The sequence below is a fragment of the Cetorhinus maximus genome, chromosome 2, assembly GCF_964194155.1.
Source record: "Cetorhinus maximus chromosome 2, sCetMax3.hap1.1, whole genome shotgun sequence".
NCBI lineage: Eukaryota > Metazoa > Chordata > Chondrichthyes > Lamniformes > Cetorhinidae > Cetorhinus > Cetorhinus maximus.
Window position 1 is genome coordinate 192901478 of NC_135880.1, and position 21934 is coordinate 192923411.

At 41.2% G+C, this 21934-nt stretch overlaps 2 protein-coding genes across 9 annotated transcripts in view; one reads left to right on the plus strand and one right to left on the minus strand.

Moving 5' to 3' along the window:
• Positions 1-2159, plus strand: part of srpra (SRP receptor subunit alpha) — a 43903-nt gene extending 41744 nt beyond the window's left edge. For both annotated transcript variants that reach the window (XM_078531099.1, XM_078531093.1), the window contains exon 14: positions 1658-2159. In XM_078531099.1, the coding sequence (XP_078387225.1) occupies positions 1658-1786 (129 nt within the window). In that variant the 3' untranslated portion in view covers positions 1787-2159. The remainder of the gene's footprint in view (positions 1-1657) is intronic.
• Positions 2160-5221: 3062 nt separating this feature from the next.
• fam118b (family with sequence similarity 118 member B) overlaps positions 5222-21934 on the minus strand; it is a 38710-nt gene continuing 21997 nt past the window's right edge. For 5 of the 7 annotated variants that reach the window (XM_078531048.1, XM_078531064.1, XM_078531058.1 and 2 more), the window contains exons 4-8: positions 21227-21454; positions 19293-19421; positions 10641-10926; positions 8330-8386; positions 5222-6376 (exon numbers count right to left, since the gene is read on the minus strand). In XM_078531048.1, the coding sequence (XP_078387174.1) occupies positions 6333-6376; positions 8330-8386; positions 10641-10926; positions 19293-19421; positions 21227-21454 (744 nt within the window). In that variant the 3' untranslated portion in view covers positions 5222-6332. Of the gene's footprint in view, positions 6377-8329; positions 8387-10640; positions 10927-13611; positions 13716-19292; positions 19422-21226; positions 21455-21934 lie in introns of all 7 variants that reach the window. The other 2 variants (XR_013573550.1, XM_078531079.1) reach the window with 2 other exon arrangements.

The window sequence follows — 21934 nt, forward strand, 5'->3', positions numbered from 1 at the left end:
GCTAAATTTGTTGATCACACAAAGGTAGGAAAGTAAGTTATGAAGAGGACATAGAGGCTACTAAAGGATATAGGTTGAGTGAGCAAAGATCTGGCAAATGGAATATGTGGGAAAATGTGAAATTGTCCATTTTGGCAGGAAGAATAAAAGGGAACCATATTATCTAAATGTTGAGAGATTGCAGAGCTCTGAGGTGCAGAAGGATCTGGGTGTCCTAGTGCATGAATCGCAAAAGGCTAGCATGCAGGTACAGCAAGTAATTAAGAAAATTAATAGAATGTTACAGTTCATTGTGAGAGGAATTGAATACAAAAGTAGAGGTTATGTCTCAGTCATACAGGGCATTGATGAGACCACATATGGAGTGTTGGTTTCCTTATTTAAGGAAGGTTGTAAATGCATTGCAAGCAGTTCAGGGAAGGATTACTAGACTAATATCAGGAATGGGCAGGTTGTCTTATGAGGAATGATTGGACAGGCTAGGCTTGTATCCACTGGAGTTTAGAAGAGTAAGAGGCAACTTGATTGAAACCTACAAGTTCCTGAGGGGAATTGACAAGGTGGATATGGAGAGGATGTTTCCTCTGCTGGGAGAATCAAGAACTAGGGGTCACTGTTCAAAAATATTTGACAGATGAGGAGAATTTTTTTCTGGAGGTAGTGAGTCTTTGGAACACTCTTCCTCAAAAGGTGGTGGAAGTAGAGTCTTTGAATATTTTTACGGCAGAGGTAGATGCTTGATGAGCAAGTGAGTGAAAGGTTATTGGGGGTAAGTGGGAATGTGGTGTTGAGGTTGCAATCAGATCAGCCATGATCTTATTGGAGCAGGCTCAATCGGCCAAGTGGCCTACTCATTCATATGTTTGTATGCTTGCCTTTGCCACATAACCTTTGGCTAACAAAAATCTACCAATTTGTTCTGACAACTGATCTAACATCAATTGCCATTTATAGAAGATCATTCTAAATTTCTATCACTTGGTGGGTAGAAATGTTTCCTAATTTCACTTCTAAAAGGACTGACTCTGATTCTTAGACTGTGTCCCCAGTCCTCGTCTCCCCAACTCATTCTCTCCCTTTCTCTATCATGTTATTCATAAGTTGAAAACTTTGATCAAATCACCCCTTAGCCTGCTAAATTCTAGGGAATACAACCCTAATTTGTTTGTGTTCTCCTTGTAGCTTAACCCTTGGAGTCCAGCTATCACATGCTCCAAGACCAATCTTTCCTTCCTAAAGTGTGCTACCTGGAACTGCTCACAATACCCCTGGTGTACTCAATCCAGGGCTTTTTATGGCTGTAGCATAACTTCTACCCCCTGTACTCTAATCCTCCAGACACAGGCCAGTATTCCATTCGCCTTTTTGATATTTTCTGTACTTCTCTCTGCCATTTTAATCTATGTATCTGGACTCCCAAATCTCTTTGGACCTCCTCTGTGTTTCTAGCTTTTTTGCCCTTTAGGAAGTCCCCTGTTCTGTCCTTTAAGCCCAAAGTGGATGACTTCAAATTTGCCTACATTGAAATCCATTTTGCACAGTGCGTATAACTCTCCATTTCCCATTAGCAGTGCCAGACTAATACCCACTACTGTTGCACCCCAGTGTTGTCCATTCACTTAAGCTCTGATGTTTACAGGCTTTTCTCTTGTTTCAGGTTGGTGCTGCCATTTCTATGACTTACATCACTGGCCAACCAATAGTCTTTGTTGGAACTGGACAGACCTACAATGACCTGCGCAGCCTCAATGCCAAGGCTGTTGTCAGTGCTCTGATGAAGGCTTAAATACCTGCTTTTCACTACTGTCTTAATACAACCCAACTGCCACTGAATTGTCGTCCTTCAACTCATCACTGATTTCTCCCTGCATATTGGAGGATTGCTGTTGAATATGTTATGTGGCATTACCTGTTCAAATTGCGACATTTCCAGCATCAGTCTGCTGCAAACCCCTCCAACAAGCTTTTTAAAAAAAACATGGACATACAGGAAAGTCTACCACCTCATCACTGATGGAGAAAAGAGATCCACTGCTTTTCCTTTTATATAAAAAAAACAATGTCTTTTAATTCTTAGTGCAATAAACTTCAGTACTGGCTGCCTATGAATTAGAGAAATTGTAAAGAGAATTTATTAAATAAAGCTGCTATCATTGTCAGCTGTGGCCTTGTTGGCTGTTAAGCGTCTGTTTTTATGGGTCTGTGGGCGGTATAGCATTTTCTGCTTACTGTTGGAAAACAATATCTGATTCAGCACCTTGAATACTGCAATAAAAAAGCAATGTGCCAGAACTCGAGCAATTCCGTCCACACTTCGAAAGCGGGATTCCCAAATGAACAGCCTGACACTCGCATTTCCAGCTTTTGTATGGTTTATGTTCTGATTCTGTTCAAGTTCACTTCAGCCGGCTAGAGTGCGCTGTGCAGGTCACACTCCCTCGCCCTGCTGTTACCGAGGAAATATACTTGTTTGAAAGTTGTCATCAATATTTGTTTAGAAATAGTTTTCATTGAATAACTCAGTCTGTGTTGTACCAGATTTGCCCTCTGACTTGACCTGAGGAAAGGTATATGATCATCAATTTCAAACCTTGCCCTCTCCTAACTTTTGAAACAGGCCAGAAATTTCAGGCGATGGAACAGCAGAGTGCTGTTGTTTTCTTGGAATTAAAAGAACTTCTAATTACATAATATATAGCACAGACAAGCCAGTTGACCCAACTGGTCTTTGCTGGTGTTTATGCTCCAAACAAGCTTTCTCCCAACCCTCTTCATCTAACCTTTTTCTCTCGTGTACTTACCTAGCTTGCCCTTAACTGTGTACCTCCACTATTCATCTTACGGACTCCATATGGTTATAAATTTTTAACTTTCCACTCTATAAGGAAGTTTCTCCCGAATTCCTCATTGGCTTTATTAGTGACTACCTTATGTTTATAGTGTAATTTTAGACTCCACAAGTGGGAACATCTTTCCAATATTAAACTTATCAAACCCCTTCATAACCTTAAAGACATCTTCTAATTTAATCAGGTTATATGTCGAGAGGAACAGAGGTAAAGTTTCAGGTCTGTATGACTTCTTCAGAGCTCTGAAGAAGTCTCTCAGTATTGAAATGTGAACTCTGTTTCTCTCTCCACAGATGCTGCCAGACCTGAGCTTTTCTGTTTTTCATATTTCTAGCATCATCTGTATTTTGCTTTCATTTCAGGCTATGTCCAGCTTTTCACATTTTAAAGGCTCTAGTTGCTTAATGGTTAGATTCATCAATAATTAAAAATTAAGCCATTCCTCCCATAGCTGTTTCTGCAACTCATCCTGCATTGTGCAAAGGCACTATCCCTGTGCCATAATGTAGCTGCTTGTTGCATTCTAATTAAAACTACATGGAAACACTAAAGATGGTTTTATATTTTCTTTTGATGCTTCAACTTAGTTCCTTTGATGTTGTGAAAATTGGCTGCAGGATCAATTACAATATTGGAAAACTTAGCATGCATGCCACAGGAATAAACCCAAGTTCTTTGGTCTCTAATGGATGTGCAGCATCTGGAAAGTTAAAAACAAAAGCTGCGGATGCTGGAAATCCAGAACAAAAACAGAATTACCTGGAAAAACTCAGCATGTCTGGCAGCATCGGCAGAGAAGAAAAAAGTTGACGTTTCGAGTCCTCATGACCCTTCCACAGAACTTCACTGTTGAAGGGTCATGAGGACTCGAAACGTCAACTTTTTTCTTCTCCGCCGATGCTGCCAGACCTGAGTTTTTCCAGGTAATTCTGTTTTTGATCTGGAAAGTTAAGTTTGGTATTGGCATAACAAGGCTCCTTGAGCCATCAGTACTCATTGTCAGGTATTAAGAGGCAAAAGTGCCAAACAGTAAGTTCTCAGCATAATTTATAAACAAACTTTAATTCATACCTGGTAAATGTGCCATCTGAAGCTAATGAGCCCTGAGTTGAGATCAAGTATTTCTTTTCTTCCCCCAACCACCCCCTGTCAAGCCAGATGCTCCTCTGTTTCACAGTAAGAAAGTGATGGTGGTGGTTCCCAATTAGGATATATTAGTTCTGCAGTCCTGGGTTTTGAAGCCTTGGCTGATGATGTAAACAAACCTGGCATATTCAAGACTTTTTGCTGGGAAGAGTGAAAGTGGTCTTAAGGCCTACAGGCTCTTTGTTTAATTTCTATGAACAAATCTATTTGGTTCATTCTTGAATCTTAAGTTCAACTTGCAAGTGGTTCATTGATGATACCATTTTCCAGAGTAGCAAAAAGTGCAAGACACCAATGATTCCTGTTAGGGGCAGAGAACACCGTGCTCCAGATTCTGATTCATAGGGCTATAATAGCTTTTGTACAAAATAGATCACCAAAATATCCTAAAATTACATTGCTCAAGTGGCAGTGAGTTGTTAGAAATATTTGTTGAGAGAAACCCATTGCAGAATCGTATTACACAATAGACATGTGGCTGCCAGGAATTGGGTTGAAGGGGAGTTGGTGGCATTATGGTAATGTCACTGGACTGGTAATCCAGAGGCCCAGGCTAATGCTCTAGGGCCATGGTTAGAAATCCCACCATGGCAGCTGGTGGAATTTATATTCCAGGTTTATTAAATGAATTCAAATCTATTTTCAGTAACGACCATACCAACATCAACAGTTGTAAAAATCCCTAAAGGATATTAATGAACCAGATGGAAGGAAAGCTGCCATCCTTACCTGGTTTGACCTATATGTGACTCCAGACCCACAGTAATGTGGCTGACTTAATTACCCCAAAATGGCCAAGTGAGTCACTCAGTTAAGGAGAATTAGGGATGGGCAATAAATGATAGTGACACCCATAACCCATTAAAAAAAAAGCAAAAACAAAAAAATCAAGTTTATTTATTTAGGATTCTTGCTACCTGATGGGGCAGTTAGTTTGGAATGGATTTGAATGCATATCTGTCATATGTATATAATAATGGAAAATATTTTTCTTTTAAAATAGAGGTTAAGTCTGTGGGTGTGTCTTAATTGGATTAAAGCCAGCTAGTCTGGGTGCTTTGAGTACTAGTTCTGAGATGTAAGAAAGGTAGAGTTCATTTGCATTTTTTTTTTGAATAGAGCATTCAAGCAGTGGGGTGAAATAAGGCACCTAGCTAGCAGATACCCAAACAATATGTTTATATTACTAATAAAATCGGTACTATGAAAGGGGTTTTATTGTTAGAAGAAGTGGAGTTTAAAGAGGCTGGTGATACAATGAGAATTTACATTTAATGAGGTGTACTGGGTATAACAGACAGCAGTCTGGGCACAGGCAATGTAAGATCAAAGCAGCTGTAAGCCTACAACTGTAAATCTCTACGGGAACCAAAGTGGAAAGAACCTCATTTTGAAGTCGTAAGCTTTGCCTGGTGTCTGGTTAAGTCTATGGGTTGCTGTTGCCTTAATTTGGGAATTTGTTAAAAGTTATGATAGTAATTTGTAGCCATGTATGTGTGTTTAATGTGTTGTAACTTAATAAAATGTTTCATTTAGTTTAATATAAAACCCCTCAAACTGGTGGTCTGATTCCTGAATTTAGAGTTGCATCTCAAACATACCACTTAAAAATATAGGCTATGACAGTTATTTAAAAATCCCAGAGGGAAACGTTAAACAACTCAGCTTTACCAACTGCTGGGTCATAACAATGTCCCCTTAGCTATAAAAGGGCAAGTTAAAATTATGCCACCCTGTCTCACATCAGATCTTTCTTAACCTTATTTGTATACAATTAGTTTCTGGTCAAATTCCTTCACAAAAATTCATGAGCACATCAATAAGAATCAGCAACAGAAGACCATGTTCTCTTGTTGCATGCTGGTATTTTAACACGTTATTAATTTTTCACATGCTGCCTGGCTGTGCATCAACAGAATACCAAAAGTCATATCATTAATCATTTTTAATGATAAAATAATCTGTACAGAAGTCAGTCATTAACAGTACAAAATTTCTACATCAAACTGGGACTGTACAATTGCACGAGTCGACAAGTATGGGAGAAGAACTCAGTTGATGAAGTCTATAAGATCCAGCTCACTTTAAAGAGCAAAAATACCAAAGGCGAGATTGGCGACTTTAAAAACTGAAGTTTGACTTAGAAGTGAAGAAAATGGAGTGTTTGCAAATACAGCGAGGTGGGACATTCCTTTCAACATGTGCTCTCACTCTGTGTCAGTGCTGGTACCAAGTTTTGGCCTCCTCAGTGGCTGTCAGTTATTGTGCATCCCCCTGTACCATTCTCATCCATGTCTGGCCTATATTTCAACAGTCAGTCTTATGAAAGGCAAGAACTCATCTCCCCAGCTTTACCTCATCATCTGTTTCCATTCTCTGGCCTGGGCAGGAGAACAAAAGTCATGGTTGAGCAGACAGCTCCAACAGTTCATAATACTTACAATCCATAACACATACATTTGACCCGTACAGATATGAGCTGGATTGAGTTTTAGAAGGTTAACCTGCAATGGGAAACGTACACAGGGGATCACTTGGGGGGGTTATATCTTGCAAGTCAAAAAGTTAAAGACAGGTGGGGGAACTTCCAAAAGTATTTTAGTCCTAAAAGGCAACATTCTTATGTTACAGGGCCAGGGAGCCTATATAAAGACCTACTGAATTACATCACTAAATAACCATATAGAATCCAAGGAATTAAAGCATAGGAGGCCATTCAGCCCACTGCGAGTGTGCTGGCACTAGATTTTCCAAATTGAGCTATCTATCTCTCTCAATTTCTCTGGATTAGTTGTCTTATTTTAAAGGGTGTTATAGTTCCTGCCTCAATAATCACCTGTGGTAAAGTTTCATCAATGTGACAATTCTGACAAAATTCTGCCAGTCCAAGTTCAAAAGAACACAACATACTAATTCAAGAGCTAGAGGACCCTTTTGGCTCTTCAAATGTGCTCCACCATTCAATAAGATTACAGTTTATCTTGTAACTCAACTCCACTTTCCTGCACGATTCCCATATCCCTCAATTCCCTAATTACCTAAAAATCCATTAATCTCCACCTTGAATATATTCAATATTCCACAACCGAGTAAAAACATTTCTCCCCATCTCAGTCCCAAATGGCTGACCCCCACTCTGGGACTGTGACCCCCACCCTTAAACTCCCCAGCCAGGGGAAACATCCTCCCAGCACCAACTATGTCAAGCCCCCTCCCCCTACCCCCCAGCACCACCAAGAATTACACATGCTTCACTAATCACCTCCAAACTCAAGGGGACACAGGCCTAGACCACTAAATATCTCCTCACAGGTCAACACTCCCATCCCAGGAACCAGCCTGCTGAACCTTCACTGCACTTCCCCAAAGACTCCAGTTGCACCAAGATCCCACTTTAACCATAGCAAGACTGCTCCATTGCAACTCTATAATCTCCCTGCAGCAAAGGCCAACAAACCACCTTGCCTCCCCAACTGCCTGCTGCTCCTGTACACCAACCCTCGATTCACAGTGCACAAGGACACCCAGGTTCCCCTCCCCCACTCCGACACCAGTACAGTCTGGTCTCCCACTATTCAAAAAGCACTCCACTACTCAATTTTTTCCAACCAAAGTGGACAACTTCAACTTCTTCACATTACACTCCATCTAGCATGTTCTAGCCCTCTCATCCAACCCATCTAAACAACCCCTGCAACCTCCCCACAAGCTAATTGAGATACATCATACTTACAAATAACCAAGGCCCAAGCACCGATCCTTGCAGCACACCCTGTCATATAATGGGAGGACGTTTCCCCTGGCTGGGGAACCTAATCTCTAGTCAGTCTCAGAACAAGTGATCGACCATTTTGGACTGAGGTAAGGAGAAATTTGTTCACTCAGAGTTGTGAATCTTTGTAATTCTCTACTCCAGAGAGTTGTGGCTGCTCAGTCGTTGAATATATTTAAAACAGAGGTTGATAGGTTTTTCAGTACTGAAGGAATGAAAGAATAATGGGGATAGGTGGAGTTGATCTTATTGAACGGTGCAGCAGAATCGAGGGCTCAAATGGCCCTCTCCTGCTCTAAAGGTTTAAAATAGCTTTTAGGTTAAAGAGAACAGAAATATTGTTCAGGTCCCCATAAACCAGGACAAAGAAAAGTCAATTTCCCAGGGTCAATCAAGAATGGAGTAGTTTCAACTATGTCAGAGACACCAGAGTGTTCCCTCATTCCCACAGATGCTTTCGTACATTAATAGCATGATATAAATGCAAATTGTTTTAAAATGTGAACTGAAGCATCACATATGGAAGGTCTCAAATATCCTGAAGATGACTCGAAATTCATACCTTGGCTATTCACTGTAAAAGGGCCATTCTTGAATATATTGTCAACGTTGGATGTTCCTATCAGAGAAAAAACAAAGGAGGAATGCAGATTAGACACAGCATAGTAATAGTTTTTTGCAGCAGTCCTCAGGATTGAAGCTTCTTTGGGAAATATATAGCATTTGGAGTGAACATTTCAGCTAATGAGATGAAAGAGGCCATCTTGGAGACTAAACACCAACGTTTATACTCCATACCAACATCAAGGTTAGGCATAGTACAGGTCAGATGCAGAACAAAAAGTGTCTGTAAGCTGCCTGATAATGCACCTCAGTCTCAAGCCCACAAGAGCACTCCCTATTACACCATCATGAATTTGACTTCCCACACCAGCCCTCTGGGCTACTCACTACAACCTGAATTTATATCATCACTACCCAGCTCACTGGGGGTGGCTAACAGGTCAGTCAGGAATTGCTCTTGATTCTCCACCCATTCATTTCATTGCGTAATGAACCAAGGTTGGACATGTCCAAACTTCTAATAACCATTTCCAGCAGGCCAAGCTCTTATTACTGGGCAATGAAGTAGCAAATCTAGCTTCATACTTTTATTCCCAATTTGTGAGAAGTTTTTTTTTATTCTGAGCTTGAGTTTACAAGAAACTTGTGAAAATATTAAAAGATTATTGACAAAGATATTACAAATGGACCAAATCAGACCACATCTGTAAGGATGTTGAGACACCATCCATCTCCACTTTAACTACCTCAAGTCCACGCAATCTCAGCTCAATAACAAGTCAGTGTCAAACTGTTTCCTGTGGCAGAGAAAGAACCATGACTCAAGCTGCAGTTATAATATTGCATCAGTAGAAATGTGGCAAAGTGAATTTTGGACACACCAATGTAAAAGTATTTGTATAACTCAAGATTACAGAGTGTTCTAGGTCCTCCAAAGTGCAAGATGCATTATAAAAGCAATATAATTCCAATTTTATTGGAGGAATGTAAGGAGTTTAAGAAGTTGCATAAAAATTGTATACAGTTAATATCACACAGTTACTAGAAGAATACAGGTTCAGCAAGCAGACTTCAGCCTAGCCCTGATCAAAACAGAGCCTTGGACTTGCAGTTCCAGAGTGACAGTCTGGGTTGAATTACTACCATTCTTCCTTTATCAGTTTTCTTGGTTTCCCCATGATCTCCTGCAGACACTGCCAGGTTTCACAAGTGCCTATTACTATCTGGCATCTGCAAAATTTGCCTATAAGTTGGGAACAGATGGTGCTCCTCAGCTTCCATATCTATGGAATTCACCTTTTGCCTATTTAGTACTTTCAGTAATAATTTTAAGAGTCTTAATATTAAATACTGGATCATCAGGCACATTGGAACACAGGAACAGGAGTAGGCCATTCAACCCTTTGATCCAGTTCCAACATTCAGTTAGAATCATAGTTGCCCTGTACCTCAGTTCCATCTACCAGTCTTTGTTCCATATCGCTTGATACCCTAATTGAATCATTCAAGTCCTTCATTGTTCTGGTGAACCTGCACTGTATCCATTACAAGGCCAATACATCTTTGTTGAGGTTCCCTGCCCAAATTTGAATGTAATAGTCCAGAATGGGTCTGATCAAGGCTCCATACAACTGAAGCATCACTCTGTCAAATCCCATTAGCTTTTTTGATTACTTTTTGTGGCAGTTTTTAATGGTTGTGTACCCAGACACCCCAATCCCTTTGTTCCTCCCCAGCTCTCACCTCATTATTAAGCAAACGTTTTGATTCACCTCTCTCAGATCCAAAGTGGATGACCTGAACAAACTGCATATCTTTCCTTCATGTCATCTGAAAAATTTTAATGTATAACTCTTAATTCCTCCATTATGCATTAATGATTTGGAAGGAAGTCACTTAATGTGAAAAGTTGAGGCTCCAATACAGATCCTGAGGAACAATACTCATTCACATTCTGCCAATTGGAGAACTGACCCTTTATCTCTACTCTGTCTCCTATCTCCTAGCCAATTACTGACCTTGGCTCCTTGACCACAGAGGCTGAGCACTGGGATTTACACACCACAGCCAAATCTTGGCTTGCCTGATCTTTCAGATACACACTTACACCAAACATTCACTGGACAGCAAGCAGAAGCAGGAGCCCAAGCTGATTTTCCCAACTTATCCCGTTCTGAAGGTTGCATTGGTCCAATACATCACCAAATAGATCTTTTTCCTTGCAAAATGACATGTTCACAATGTTCATTGCAACTTGTGAGATTGGTTACTGCATTAAGGTCATTAAATCCAACCTTCCAACAACATACCTTGCCTACCTACTGAACAGATGGTGTTGGTTAACCGTTCAAGGTATTCTGGCAGATCGTAGTAATGATCCCCATAAGAGATCACTTTAATCCCTTTATCCAGCATGTTTTCACGAAGCTTTTTAAACTCATCCACATCATCCCTGCGCACCAGCATGAAGTGTTCCAAGTCAGACTTGTTCCTCACTGCTTCCAGGAAGAGCGACTGGAACGTTGTGTCCTCAACTGTCCGGCCACAGCCGAGGAAGACGAAGGCCTTATTTTCATACAGCTTCTGAATTTCCCTCTGTTCAGTAATGAAAACACAAACATTTATAGCAGCATCTACTCCCCAGTGTACAACTGAAATTTAGTTACTGATTGAGATCAAATTACAAATGTTCACATTTACAAAAGTTAACCATTTGTACTAAACAACGAGTGCCAGTCCTTTAAAACCCCCCTCCTCTCCTGATGACTGTGGCTCCCGCTGGTGCCACAAGTGCCTTACAGGTCCTTTCCAAGTGACCATGGTTCCTATACCAGCCTCAACAGTTAATGTCAATCAGCTGTGGGTGAATCAAGCCCAAATCCTGTCCTCATCCAATATCCACACATGCATACACTTTCCTGCATGAATCACTGGATTGCAAATAGAATCACATGAACTTTGGTGGACTTTTTCCTCCTCTTTTAGCACAGAGCATACAGAAAAACTGCATTATCAAAACAGCTGCCATGGCAGAGATCAGCCAACTCTCACCCCACCCTCCAAGTTTTTAGCTTTGTAAAATATGGGCACATTTATTCACTGAACCATCAGGGGTGCTTGTTTTGGTTTCTCTAACTCCTTTGCTGATCTGTGCTATCCTGACCTACATGTGAATTTACAGAGCAGAGTATATCTAGTGCAATGTGATGATCTGTTGGACGGGACAATCAGTCATAATGCTTCTACTTTATGGAGTTTTCCATCAACCATGTCAGAACATGTATCAGGCAAGACGATGACAATATTCCATACGTATGATCCCACAGATGTCAGCTCTTCAATACACTGTTTATTTGGGATGAACTGGATTTTGTTTCACAGGAGTTGTGGAAAGCTGACGAGACTAGGTAGTAAGTCAAAACATGAAGAACTGCTGAACATAATAGGTTACTACAGGTTTACAGCGCAGAAACAGGCTATTCAGCCTAATTGATCTATGCTACCATTTATGTTCCACAAAGCCCCCTCCTGCCTCTCCTCATCTAATCCCATCAGTGTATCATTCTTTCTGCTTCATGTGCTTATCTAGTTTCCCCTCAAATGCATCTATGATATTCGCCTCAACTACTCCACATAGTAATTCATTGCACAGTCTCATCACACTCTGGGTGAGCATGTTTTGCTTGAACTTCCTATTGGATTTATTAGTGACTATCTTATATTTACGGCCCCTAGTTCTGAACTCACTCACAAATGGAAACATTTTCTTAAAATCTACCCTGTCAAACCCTTTCATTACCTTAAAGACCTCTCAGGTTACCCCTCAGTCTTCTCAATTTTAAAGACAAACTTTCTTAATAAGTATATCCTCTCAGTTCTGGTTTCAAACTCATGATCTTTTTGTTATTGCTTTCAGTGCCTCTATATCCTTTTTATAATATGGAGTCCAGAGCTGTGCACAGTACTCCAGGTGTGGTTTAATCAAGGCTTGATACAAGTTTTAACATCAATTCTCTGTTTTTCAATTCCATTCCTCCAGAAATGAATCTGAGATTGGTTTGATTTTTTTTTAAATAGCGTGATTAACTTGGGTTGTTATTTTTAGATATCTGTGAATGTGTACTCCTAGACCCCTCCACTCCTCCATCCTGTTTAGATTAGTATCTAGGTGGGATGTGACCTCTTCCTAGCAAAATGTACCACCTCACATTTACAGTATCTAATTAAAATGCATTTGCTAATTACAACCCCATTCCACAAGTTTATTAATTTCCTCTTGTATTTTGCCATATTCTTTCAGTGAACTACACCCCTGATCTGGTATCTTCTGCAAATTTTGAAATGTTCTTCAAATTCCAAATCCAATTGTGAAGATGTTCAAGCACCAATCCCTTTAGAACATCACATCTCAACTTTAGCCAGTCTGAGTAGCTACCCTTTACTCTTACTCGGTTTTCTGTTTGTAGCCAATTTGCTAACCACTCCGTTAATCATGATCATAATGTTATGACCGATGCAGTTGGTAAAGCAGAGTTATTCAAAAAACCCAGAGGGAAACTTTAAACAACTGTCATAACCAATAATTTTAAGTGTTATGTTTGAGATGCGACTCTAAACTCAGGAATCAGACCACTAGTTATCGAGGTTTTACATTAAACTAAATGAAACGCTTTATTAATTACACAGGTTAAAATATATACACATGGCTACAAATTACTAATATCATAACTTTTAACAAATTCCCAAACAAATCTCCATTAAGGCAACAGCAACCGATAGACTTAACCAGACACGAGGCAAAGCATTTTCACCTTACAAATTCAAGACTGAGGTTTGTTTCACTGTGGAGCCAGCTGGACCAGTTGGAGGCTTGCAGCTGCCTTTTTATCTTACATTGCCTCTCCTTGCACACCCAAAAACTACTGAAGTTATACCTACCACCACTGATTGTCTCACCAGTCTATTTGAACTTTACCTTTTAACAATGAAACCAAATTCATTGTACCAATTTTATTAGTAATATAAACATTTTGCTTGGTAGCTGTTAGAAAGGCATCAAGTTTTCACCCTACTTCTTGAATGCTCCATTCAAAAAATGCAAATGCACGTTATCTCTCTTACTTATCAAAACTAGTACATATCAAAGCTCCCAGACTAGCTGGCTTTAATCCAATTAAGAAATACCCACAGACTAAACCTCTGTTTTAAAAGAAATATATTTTCCAAAATATTATATACATTAATAGCTTCATGGCAATAATCTTAATCATGATGTGGTACCTTACTGAAGGCCCTTTGAAAGGCTGAGAGATAAATGTTTGCCAGGGCACCAGGAGCCTCCCCTGTTCTGCTTCGAATAGTCCCATGAGATCTCCTGTGTCCACCTGAGAGAGCAGGTGGGGCCTTAGTTAAACATCTCATCCAAGAGACAGCACCTCAACAGTGTTGCACTTCCTGATTACTGCACCGGCCTAGATTAGCCTAGATTATGTGCTCAAGTCTCTGGCATAGGGCTTGAAGCCATGGCCTTCTGAATCAGAGGCAAAATAGCCACTAATCCAAGGCTGGCATATTTTAGTTAAAATTGTTTCATCTTAATAAATGAATGGGTTGTAGCCCCCAAAGGGAAAACATCAACATTGTCTTTAAGAAATATTTAAATATCAAAAACAAAAATAAAAATACCTGAAAAAACTCAGCAGGTCTGGCAGCATCTGCGGAGAGGAACACAGTTAACGTTTCGAGTCCATATGACTCTTCAACAGAACTAAGTAAAAATAGAAAAGAGGTGAAATATAAACTGGTTTAAGGGGGGGGTTGGGACAGGTAGAGCTGGATAGAGGACCAGTGATAGGTGGAGATTGCCAAAAGATGTCATAGACAAAAGGACAAAGAGGTGTTGAAGGTGGTGATATTATCTAAGGAATGTGCTACTTAAGGGTAGAAAGCAGAACAAGCAAGGTACAGATAGCCCTAGTGGGGGTGGGGTGGGGTGAAGAGAAGGGATCGAAATAGGCTAAAAGGTAAAGATAAAACAATGGACGGAAATACATTTAAAAATAATGGAAATAGATGGGAGAAGAAAAATATATATAAATTATCGGGGAAAAAAGGTGGGGGGGAAATCGGAAAGGGGGTGGGGATGGAGGAGAGAGTTCATGATCTAAAATTGTTGAACTCAATATACGCCTTTGGTCTGTCCGCAAGCATGACCCAGACCTCCCTGTCGCTTGCCATTTCGACACTCCACCCTGCTGTCATGCCCATATGTCCATCCTTGGCTTGCTGCATTGTTCCAATGAAGCTCAACACAAACTGGAGGAACAGCACCTCATCTTCCTACTAGGCACTTTACAGCCTTCCAGACTGAATATTGAGTTCAACAATTTTAGATCATGAACTCTCTCCTCCATCCCCACCCCCTTTCCAATCCCCCCCTTTTTTTTCCCAATAATTTATATAGATTTTTCTTCTCCCACCTATTTCCATTATTTTTAAATGTATTTCCATCCATTGTTTTATCTCTTCCCTTCACCCCACCCCCACTAGGGCTATCTGTATCTTGCTTGTCCTGCTTTCTACCCTTAAGTAGCACATTCCTTAGATAATATCACCACCTTCAACACCTCTTTGTCCTTTTGTCTATGACATCTTTTGGCTATCTCCACCTATCACTGGCCCTCTATCCAGCTCTACCTGTCCCAACACCCCCCACCCCCACCACCCCCCCAAACCAGCTTATATTTCACCTCTTTTCTATTTTTACTTAGTTTTGTTGAAGAGTCATACGGACTCGAAACGTTAACTGTGTTCCTCTCTGCAGATGCTGCCAGACCTGCTGAGTTTTTCCAGGTATTTTTATTTTTGTTTTGGATTTCCAGCATCTGCAGTTTTTTGCTTTTAAATATCAAATGTCAGGTTATTTCCCCTCAATTATATAAGCTTCATCTAGACTGTTCCATTATTTGTTCCACCTGAAAAAACATTAACAATAGCTAGAACAAAAACAGCTTACATCTCTAAAGCACACTAATTGCATCATGGGTCCCTGACTTTTATCTATTAATAAAGTCTGCCAGCAACAGGTGGCCCCAACACTGCTGAAAATCTGGAATTTAAATTATTGGTAAGATAAAAAAAAACATCTTGTCACACTACTCCTTTCACACGACTCCTTTCACGGGATGAGGGAGTCACTGATGAGGCCAGCAATTACTGCCCATTCCTAATTTCCCCTCGAGAAGGTGGTGGTGAGCTGCCTTCTTGAATCGCTGCAGTCCATCTAGTATAGTTACACCCTCAGTGCTGGTAAATTTTGACCCAGTGACAGTGAAGGAACAGCAATGTAGTTTCAAGTCAGGATGCTGTGCGACTTGGAGGGGAACCTCCAGGTGGTGGTGTTCCCAAGCGTCTGCTGCCCTTGTCCTTCTAGGTGGTAGAGGTTGTGGATTGGAAGGTACTGTCAAAACAGCCAGCAGAGTTCTGCAGTGCATCTTGTAGATGGTACATACTGTTGCCACTGTGTGTTCGTGGTTGCGGGAGTGAATGTTTAAGGTGGTGGATGGGGTGCCGATCAAGTCCTGGGTGTTGAACGTCTTGAGCATTTTTGTAGCCTCACTGGTCCAAGCAAGTGGAGAGTATTCCATCACACTGCTGTGCCTTGTAAATGATGGACAGGCTTTGGGGAGTCAGGAGATGAACTAGTCATGTCAGAAATCTCAGCCTCTGACCTGCTCTTGTCGCCACAGTATTTCTATGGCTGGTCCAGTTCAGTTTCTAGTCAATGGTCACCCCCAAGGATGCTGGTAGTGGAGGATTCAGCGATGTTAATGCCATCGAATGTCAAGGAGAGATGGTTAGATTCTCTCTTATTGGAGATGGTCATTGCCTTACACTTAAGAACAAGTAACACTCATGCCACACATCAGCCAAACCAGAATGTCATCCAGGTCTTGCTGCATATGAACACTGGCTGCTTAAGTGTCTGAGGAGTTGCGAATGTTGAAGAATGTGAACCTCCCCACTTCTGACTTTACGATGAAGCAACTGAAGGTGGTTGAGCCTAGGACACTATCCTGAGGATGAAAATGATTGGCCTCCAACAACCACAACCAACTTGCTTCATGCAAATAGTGGACAGGCTATCCAACCAGTGGATAGCCCTGATACCCAATGATTTCAGCTTTACTAGAACTCCTTGATGCCGCATTGGGCAAATGTCAAGGGCAGTCACCCTCAACTCAACTCCTGAGTTCAGCTCTTTTCTCCATGTTTGGATCAAGGATGTATTGAGGTCAGGAGCTGAGTGATCCCGAACCCAAACTGAGCATCAGTTGCTTGTAAGTGACGCCTGATAGCACTGTTGATGACACCTTCCATTACTTGATCACAAGGATTGCTGGGGTGGTAATTGGCCGAAGTGGATTTGTCATGCTTTTTGTGGACAGGACACACCTGGGCCATTTTCCACATTGCCGGGTAGGTACCAGTGTTGTAGCTGGAACCGCTTGGCTAGGGCGCAGCTAGTTTGAGTACAAGTCTTCAGTACTATTGCTGGAATGGTGTTAGGGCCCATACCCTTTGCAGCATTCGATGCCTTCAACCATTCCTTGATATCACATGGGATGATAAATTGAATTGACTGAAGACTGGCATCTGTGGTTGTTGGAGGCCAATCATTTTCATCCTCAGGGTAGTGTCCTAGGCTGGGGACAACAGGAGGCGGCTGAGATAGATCATTCACTCAGCACTTTTAGCTGAAGTTGGTTGCAAATGCTTCAGCTTCTTTTGCACTTATGTGCTGGGCTCTCCAACATTGAGGGTGGGGATGTTTGTGCAGCCTCCTCCTCCTCCTCCTCCCATTAGACGTTTAATGGAGCACCATTCATTCCTGAATGTGACAGGACTCCACAGCTTTGATCTGATCCATTGGTTGTAGAATCTCTTATCCCAATCGCATGCTGTTTCCGCTGTTTAGCATGCAAGTGGTCCTGTGTCGTAGCTTCACCAGAATGCACCTCATTTTTAGGTATGCCTGGTGCTGCTCCTAGCATACTCTCCTGAACTCTTCTTTGAATCAGGGTTGATCACTTGGCTTGATGGTAATGACAGTGAGAGATATGCCAGGCCATGGGTTACAAACAGATTGTGGTTGAATACAATTCTGCTGCTGCTGATGGCCCACATTGCCTCACGGATGCCCAGTTCTGGGCTGCTAGATCTGTACTGAATCTATCCCATTTAGCACAATGGGAGTGCCACATAACATGATGGTGTGCGCGCTTATTGTGAAGACGGGACTTCATCTTCACAAGGACTGTGCAGTGGTCACTCCTACCTATACTGTCTTGGACAGATGCATGGACAGGTAGATTGGTGAAGACAAGGTCAAGTAAGTCTTTCCCTTTTGTTGGTTCCCTCACCACCTGCTACTGGTCTAGTCTGGCAGATATGTCCTTCAGGACTCGGCCAGCTCAATCAGTAGCAGTGCTTTGAGCCACTCTTGGTGATGGACATTGAAGCCACCCCCGACCCACCTACAGCATTCTATCTCCTCAGTGCTTCTTTCCAGGTTATGTTCACCATGAAGAAGTACTGATTCATCAGCTGAGGGGGGACAGTAATCAGTAGATTTCCTTGCCCATGTTTGGCCTGATGCCATGAAACTTCATGGGGTCCGGAGTCAATGTTGAGCAGCCTCAGGGCAACTCCCTCCAAACTGTGTACCATTGTGCTGCTGTCTCTGACCTGCTGGTGGGACAGGACATACCCAGGGATGGTGATGGTGGTGTTTGGGACATTTGTTGTAACATAAGATATGTTGAGTATGACTACATCAGGCTGTTGCTTGACTAGTGTGGGGGACAGCTCTCCCAGTTTTGGTACAAGGCCCCAGATGTTAGTAAGGAGGCCTTTGCAGGATCAACAGGTATTTTCTGGTGCCTAAGTGCCTAATATCAAGTGGTCCATCCAGTTTTATTTATTTTTATCTTTCTGTAGTGGTTTGGTACAGCTGAGTGGCTTGCTAGGCCATTTCAGAGGACAGTTAAGAATCAACTACATTGCCGTGGGTCTAGAGTCACACATAGGCCAAACAGCTGATTTCCTTCCCCAAAAAGATATTAGTGAACCCAATAGGTATTTGTGGCAATTGGTGATAGTTTTATGCTCGCCATTACCGAAGACTAGCTTTCAATTCCAGATTTAATTATTTAGATTTAAATTTCACCAGCTGCCATGGTGGAATTTGAACATATGTCCCCAAAGCATTATACTGGACCTCTGGATTACTAGTTCAGTGACATTTCCACTACGCCGCCATCTTTCTCCATTATTTGACAACCACCACCAACACACATGTTTCACATCGGAGTGGGATGTTAAAAATTGAGCCTTATAGTTGTTGCAGTCAAGATAGTTGAAAATACTGTGTTTGAAAGGCTTCGACTTTGTGGAGTTTCTCCATATTGCTTAGACTCACCACACGTGTTATCTGGGAGCTACAAGGCTGTCATAAATTGAAGCTGCAATCGATATCCAAATAATTTGTATTTTTAAAAAATCATCTTACATTAACCTCCCTTAGCCCAAGTGGTGACAATAATTATTCTCCACAGGCGGTAGGGATGCAGTGGGTGGGGGGGTGAGGGTGGGGGTTGGTGGTGGTGGTGAAGGAAAATCACCGATTGGGATAATTAGTCAAGCAGTGTGTCACAGGGAAGCTCAGATACATATCTGGTGTTCTGCTGCAGAACAGTAGAAGCCAAGGTACAGACTGCACGTCTGATCTCAGAGTCATAAAGTCATAGAGGTCTACAGCACAGAAAAAAGGCCCTTCAGCCCATTGAGTCTGCGCCGGTCAAACAAGTACCTAACTATTCTAATCTTCCAGTTGTGTCCTTTTAAATCTCGGACCTAATGGTATTTCAAAGTCTGCACTAGGAAAGTAATATGGAACTCACCATTACTTCTGTATTACGCAACACATTCTGGTAGCCCAAAGGATGTAGAACAATCCCACTGGGGTTAGTGTAAACGCCGTGGATGTGTAACACACTCAATCTTCTTTTCTCCTGCGCCCATTCAAGTACCTATCACAAACAGAAACAGAACGGAACAGCGAGACTAGCTCTTCCAGCCTGTCAAAATACATACAGCAAAAACAAATGGCAATTGCTATACATAATATTTGTTTAATGAGATTATGTGCAGTTTTCTGCCTCGCTCGTAATCATACTAGTAAATTCTCAAAGAGAGAGCTGATATTTTTACTTGCTTTAGCAAAAGGTACCTTACCCAGGCATCAATTAATTGAAAAATTAATTTTCACAGCCTGTTATACATTACTTAACATCTTTTGTTTATGCTGTTGACTTTGATAGCACCCAGTTGGGTCTAGATACATCTCTTGTACCTCTTACATGATAAGCAAATGTTTAAATTAATGAAATCTTTAGAGGGCACTTAGGGACTGATCCACTAAATACAGTAAACAGCAAGTTCGTGCTGCTGAGAACTTTTATGTTAGGTACGTAAGAGGTCTTTCCAGTTTCCTGAGATCTGGGAAAGAAAAAGTGTATAAATGTGAGGGAAGGGCATTGTATGATTATGGGGTAATTCTTTAAAAGAAAGAATTTACAGTAATGAAGAGATTTGCAAAAACTATTTTCATAAAATGGTAAAATAATTCTTGTTGTCATAAACATTTGCTGTTGCAGATTGTTACAACAGCTCATTATATTTAAATGACTAAATTTCATTCCTATGTGTGTGCCACAGAGGCATTGTTCACTGTGACCTGAATCAATGGCTCACACAATTTAAAATTAAAAACAAGAATTGCTGGAAATACAGGAGGTGTGCCAACATTGCAAAAGAAAGAAAACAATTTACCATTCGGACGAACATTCATTATCAGAACTAAAAACAGGAAGGTGAGAGACAGCCTTTACCACCTGACTAAAACTGAGAACAAAAGGTAAATAAAAAATGTTACCAAGGCTGAGACACCTGTTGCGACTGTAGAATTCTCTCTTTTATTATGTTCTTTTGTTTCTCATCATACTTCTCCACAGTCGTGTTGATGTTGGCAATTTCCTAACCGTTCCAAAGCTACCTCCAATTGCCCAATTATAGTCCTTTTACGACTTGGAATGTGTGTGGATGATGTGAGGAGGGGACTTCATAGACTAGTTCAGCACAGAATGAGGCCATTTGGTAAATCGATCTGTGCTGGCTCTTTCAAAGAGTCCCACTCCTTCCTCACATCCCTACAATCTTTCCTCCTTCAAATATTCACAGTTCCCTTTTGAAGACTACTACTGAATCTGTGTCCAAACCCTATCAGGCAGTGCATTCCAAATCCCAAAAACTCATTGCGTGAAAATTATTTTCCTCATGTCACCTCTAGTTCGTGTTCCAGTTACCTTAAATCTGTACCCTATGGTTATTAACGCTTCAGTCTTCTTTGCTCCAAGGAGAGCAAACCCACGTTCTCCAGTCTATCCAGGTAACTGTAATCCCTCACCCTTAGAACCATTCTAGAAAATCTCTTTACCTTTTCCTAAGCCTTCACGTCCTTCCTAAAAAGTGGGGATTACAATTGCAAACGCTATTTCTGCTTGGGCCCAAAGTATTCCTTCCTTTTGTGTATACAGTTCTTGCTTATTGGTATACAGAGACCTCGTTTTTTTAATAAGGTATGGGGAGGGTTCTCACTTAATATTGTGATTATAGGGCAGAATCACATTTCTGGGCAATCACATGCATCTGACTAACTGGTTTTAGCATTTGTATATGGCTTCAACTTCAAAACATTGAACATCCCGAGCTAGGCCACTGAGTTGACACAAATTGTCAACATTTTGTAAACAAGACAGCATTCCATCCTCTTTACCTTTTTCTCATCCGTGAGGTCTAAGGACTCTAATTGCGTTCCTTGGTGAGCTCCGTAGATTTCAACAAGATTGTCAAAGTTGGTGGTTAAAACCAGGGTTCCATTTTCCATCAGCTTCAGGACTGATTGCAAAAGGTGCTTCCCAATGTCATCCATCTTGGATTCGAGGTCATCGAAAACCTCATACAAACAGTCCTTGAAGAAGGTTGATCGAACATTGCTAGTGCGCTATGGGATTGAACAGATTCAGTGAATACAATCGTACATCAGAACATAAATCAAGCACACGGGTTGCAATGAAGCCTCAAATACTCCATAGGACTCACAAAATATTTGTCTCAAAGAAAATCTCACTTCTCACTTAAAGGAAAATATTAATGTTTAGTGTGGGAAGGAGGTAGAAAAGAAGAAATGGAGAGCGTGTATGAGAGAGAGTGAGATTGCAAGAGATCAAATAAGAGATCAATAATGCTCTAAAACTGCTGATTTAATGGCAAACTTGGCAATCTTGCAGCACGCATACTAATTTCTGTTTCATAGATAATTTTAACTCTGTGAGCAAGCTAAATCCCTCTCGTACAATTAACTCAAATGCAGCTTTTTACAACTCCAATTTGTGATAGAAGTTGTTCTTTTCCAAATCCAGTAGCCTTCTTGCAAGGGGTTCTGATATTTTGCACTGCGTGGAGCTCGGAGGATGAGTAAGTC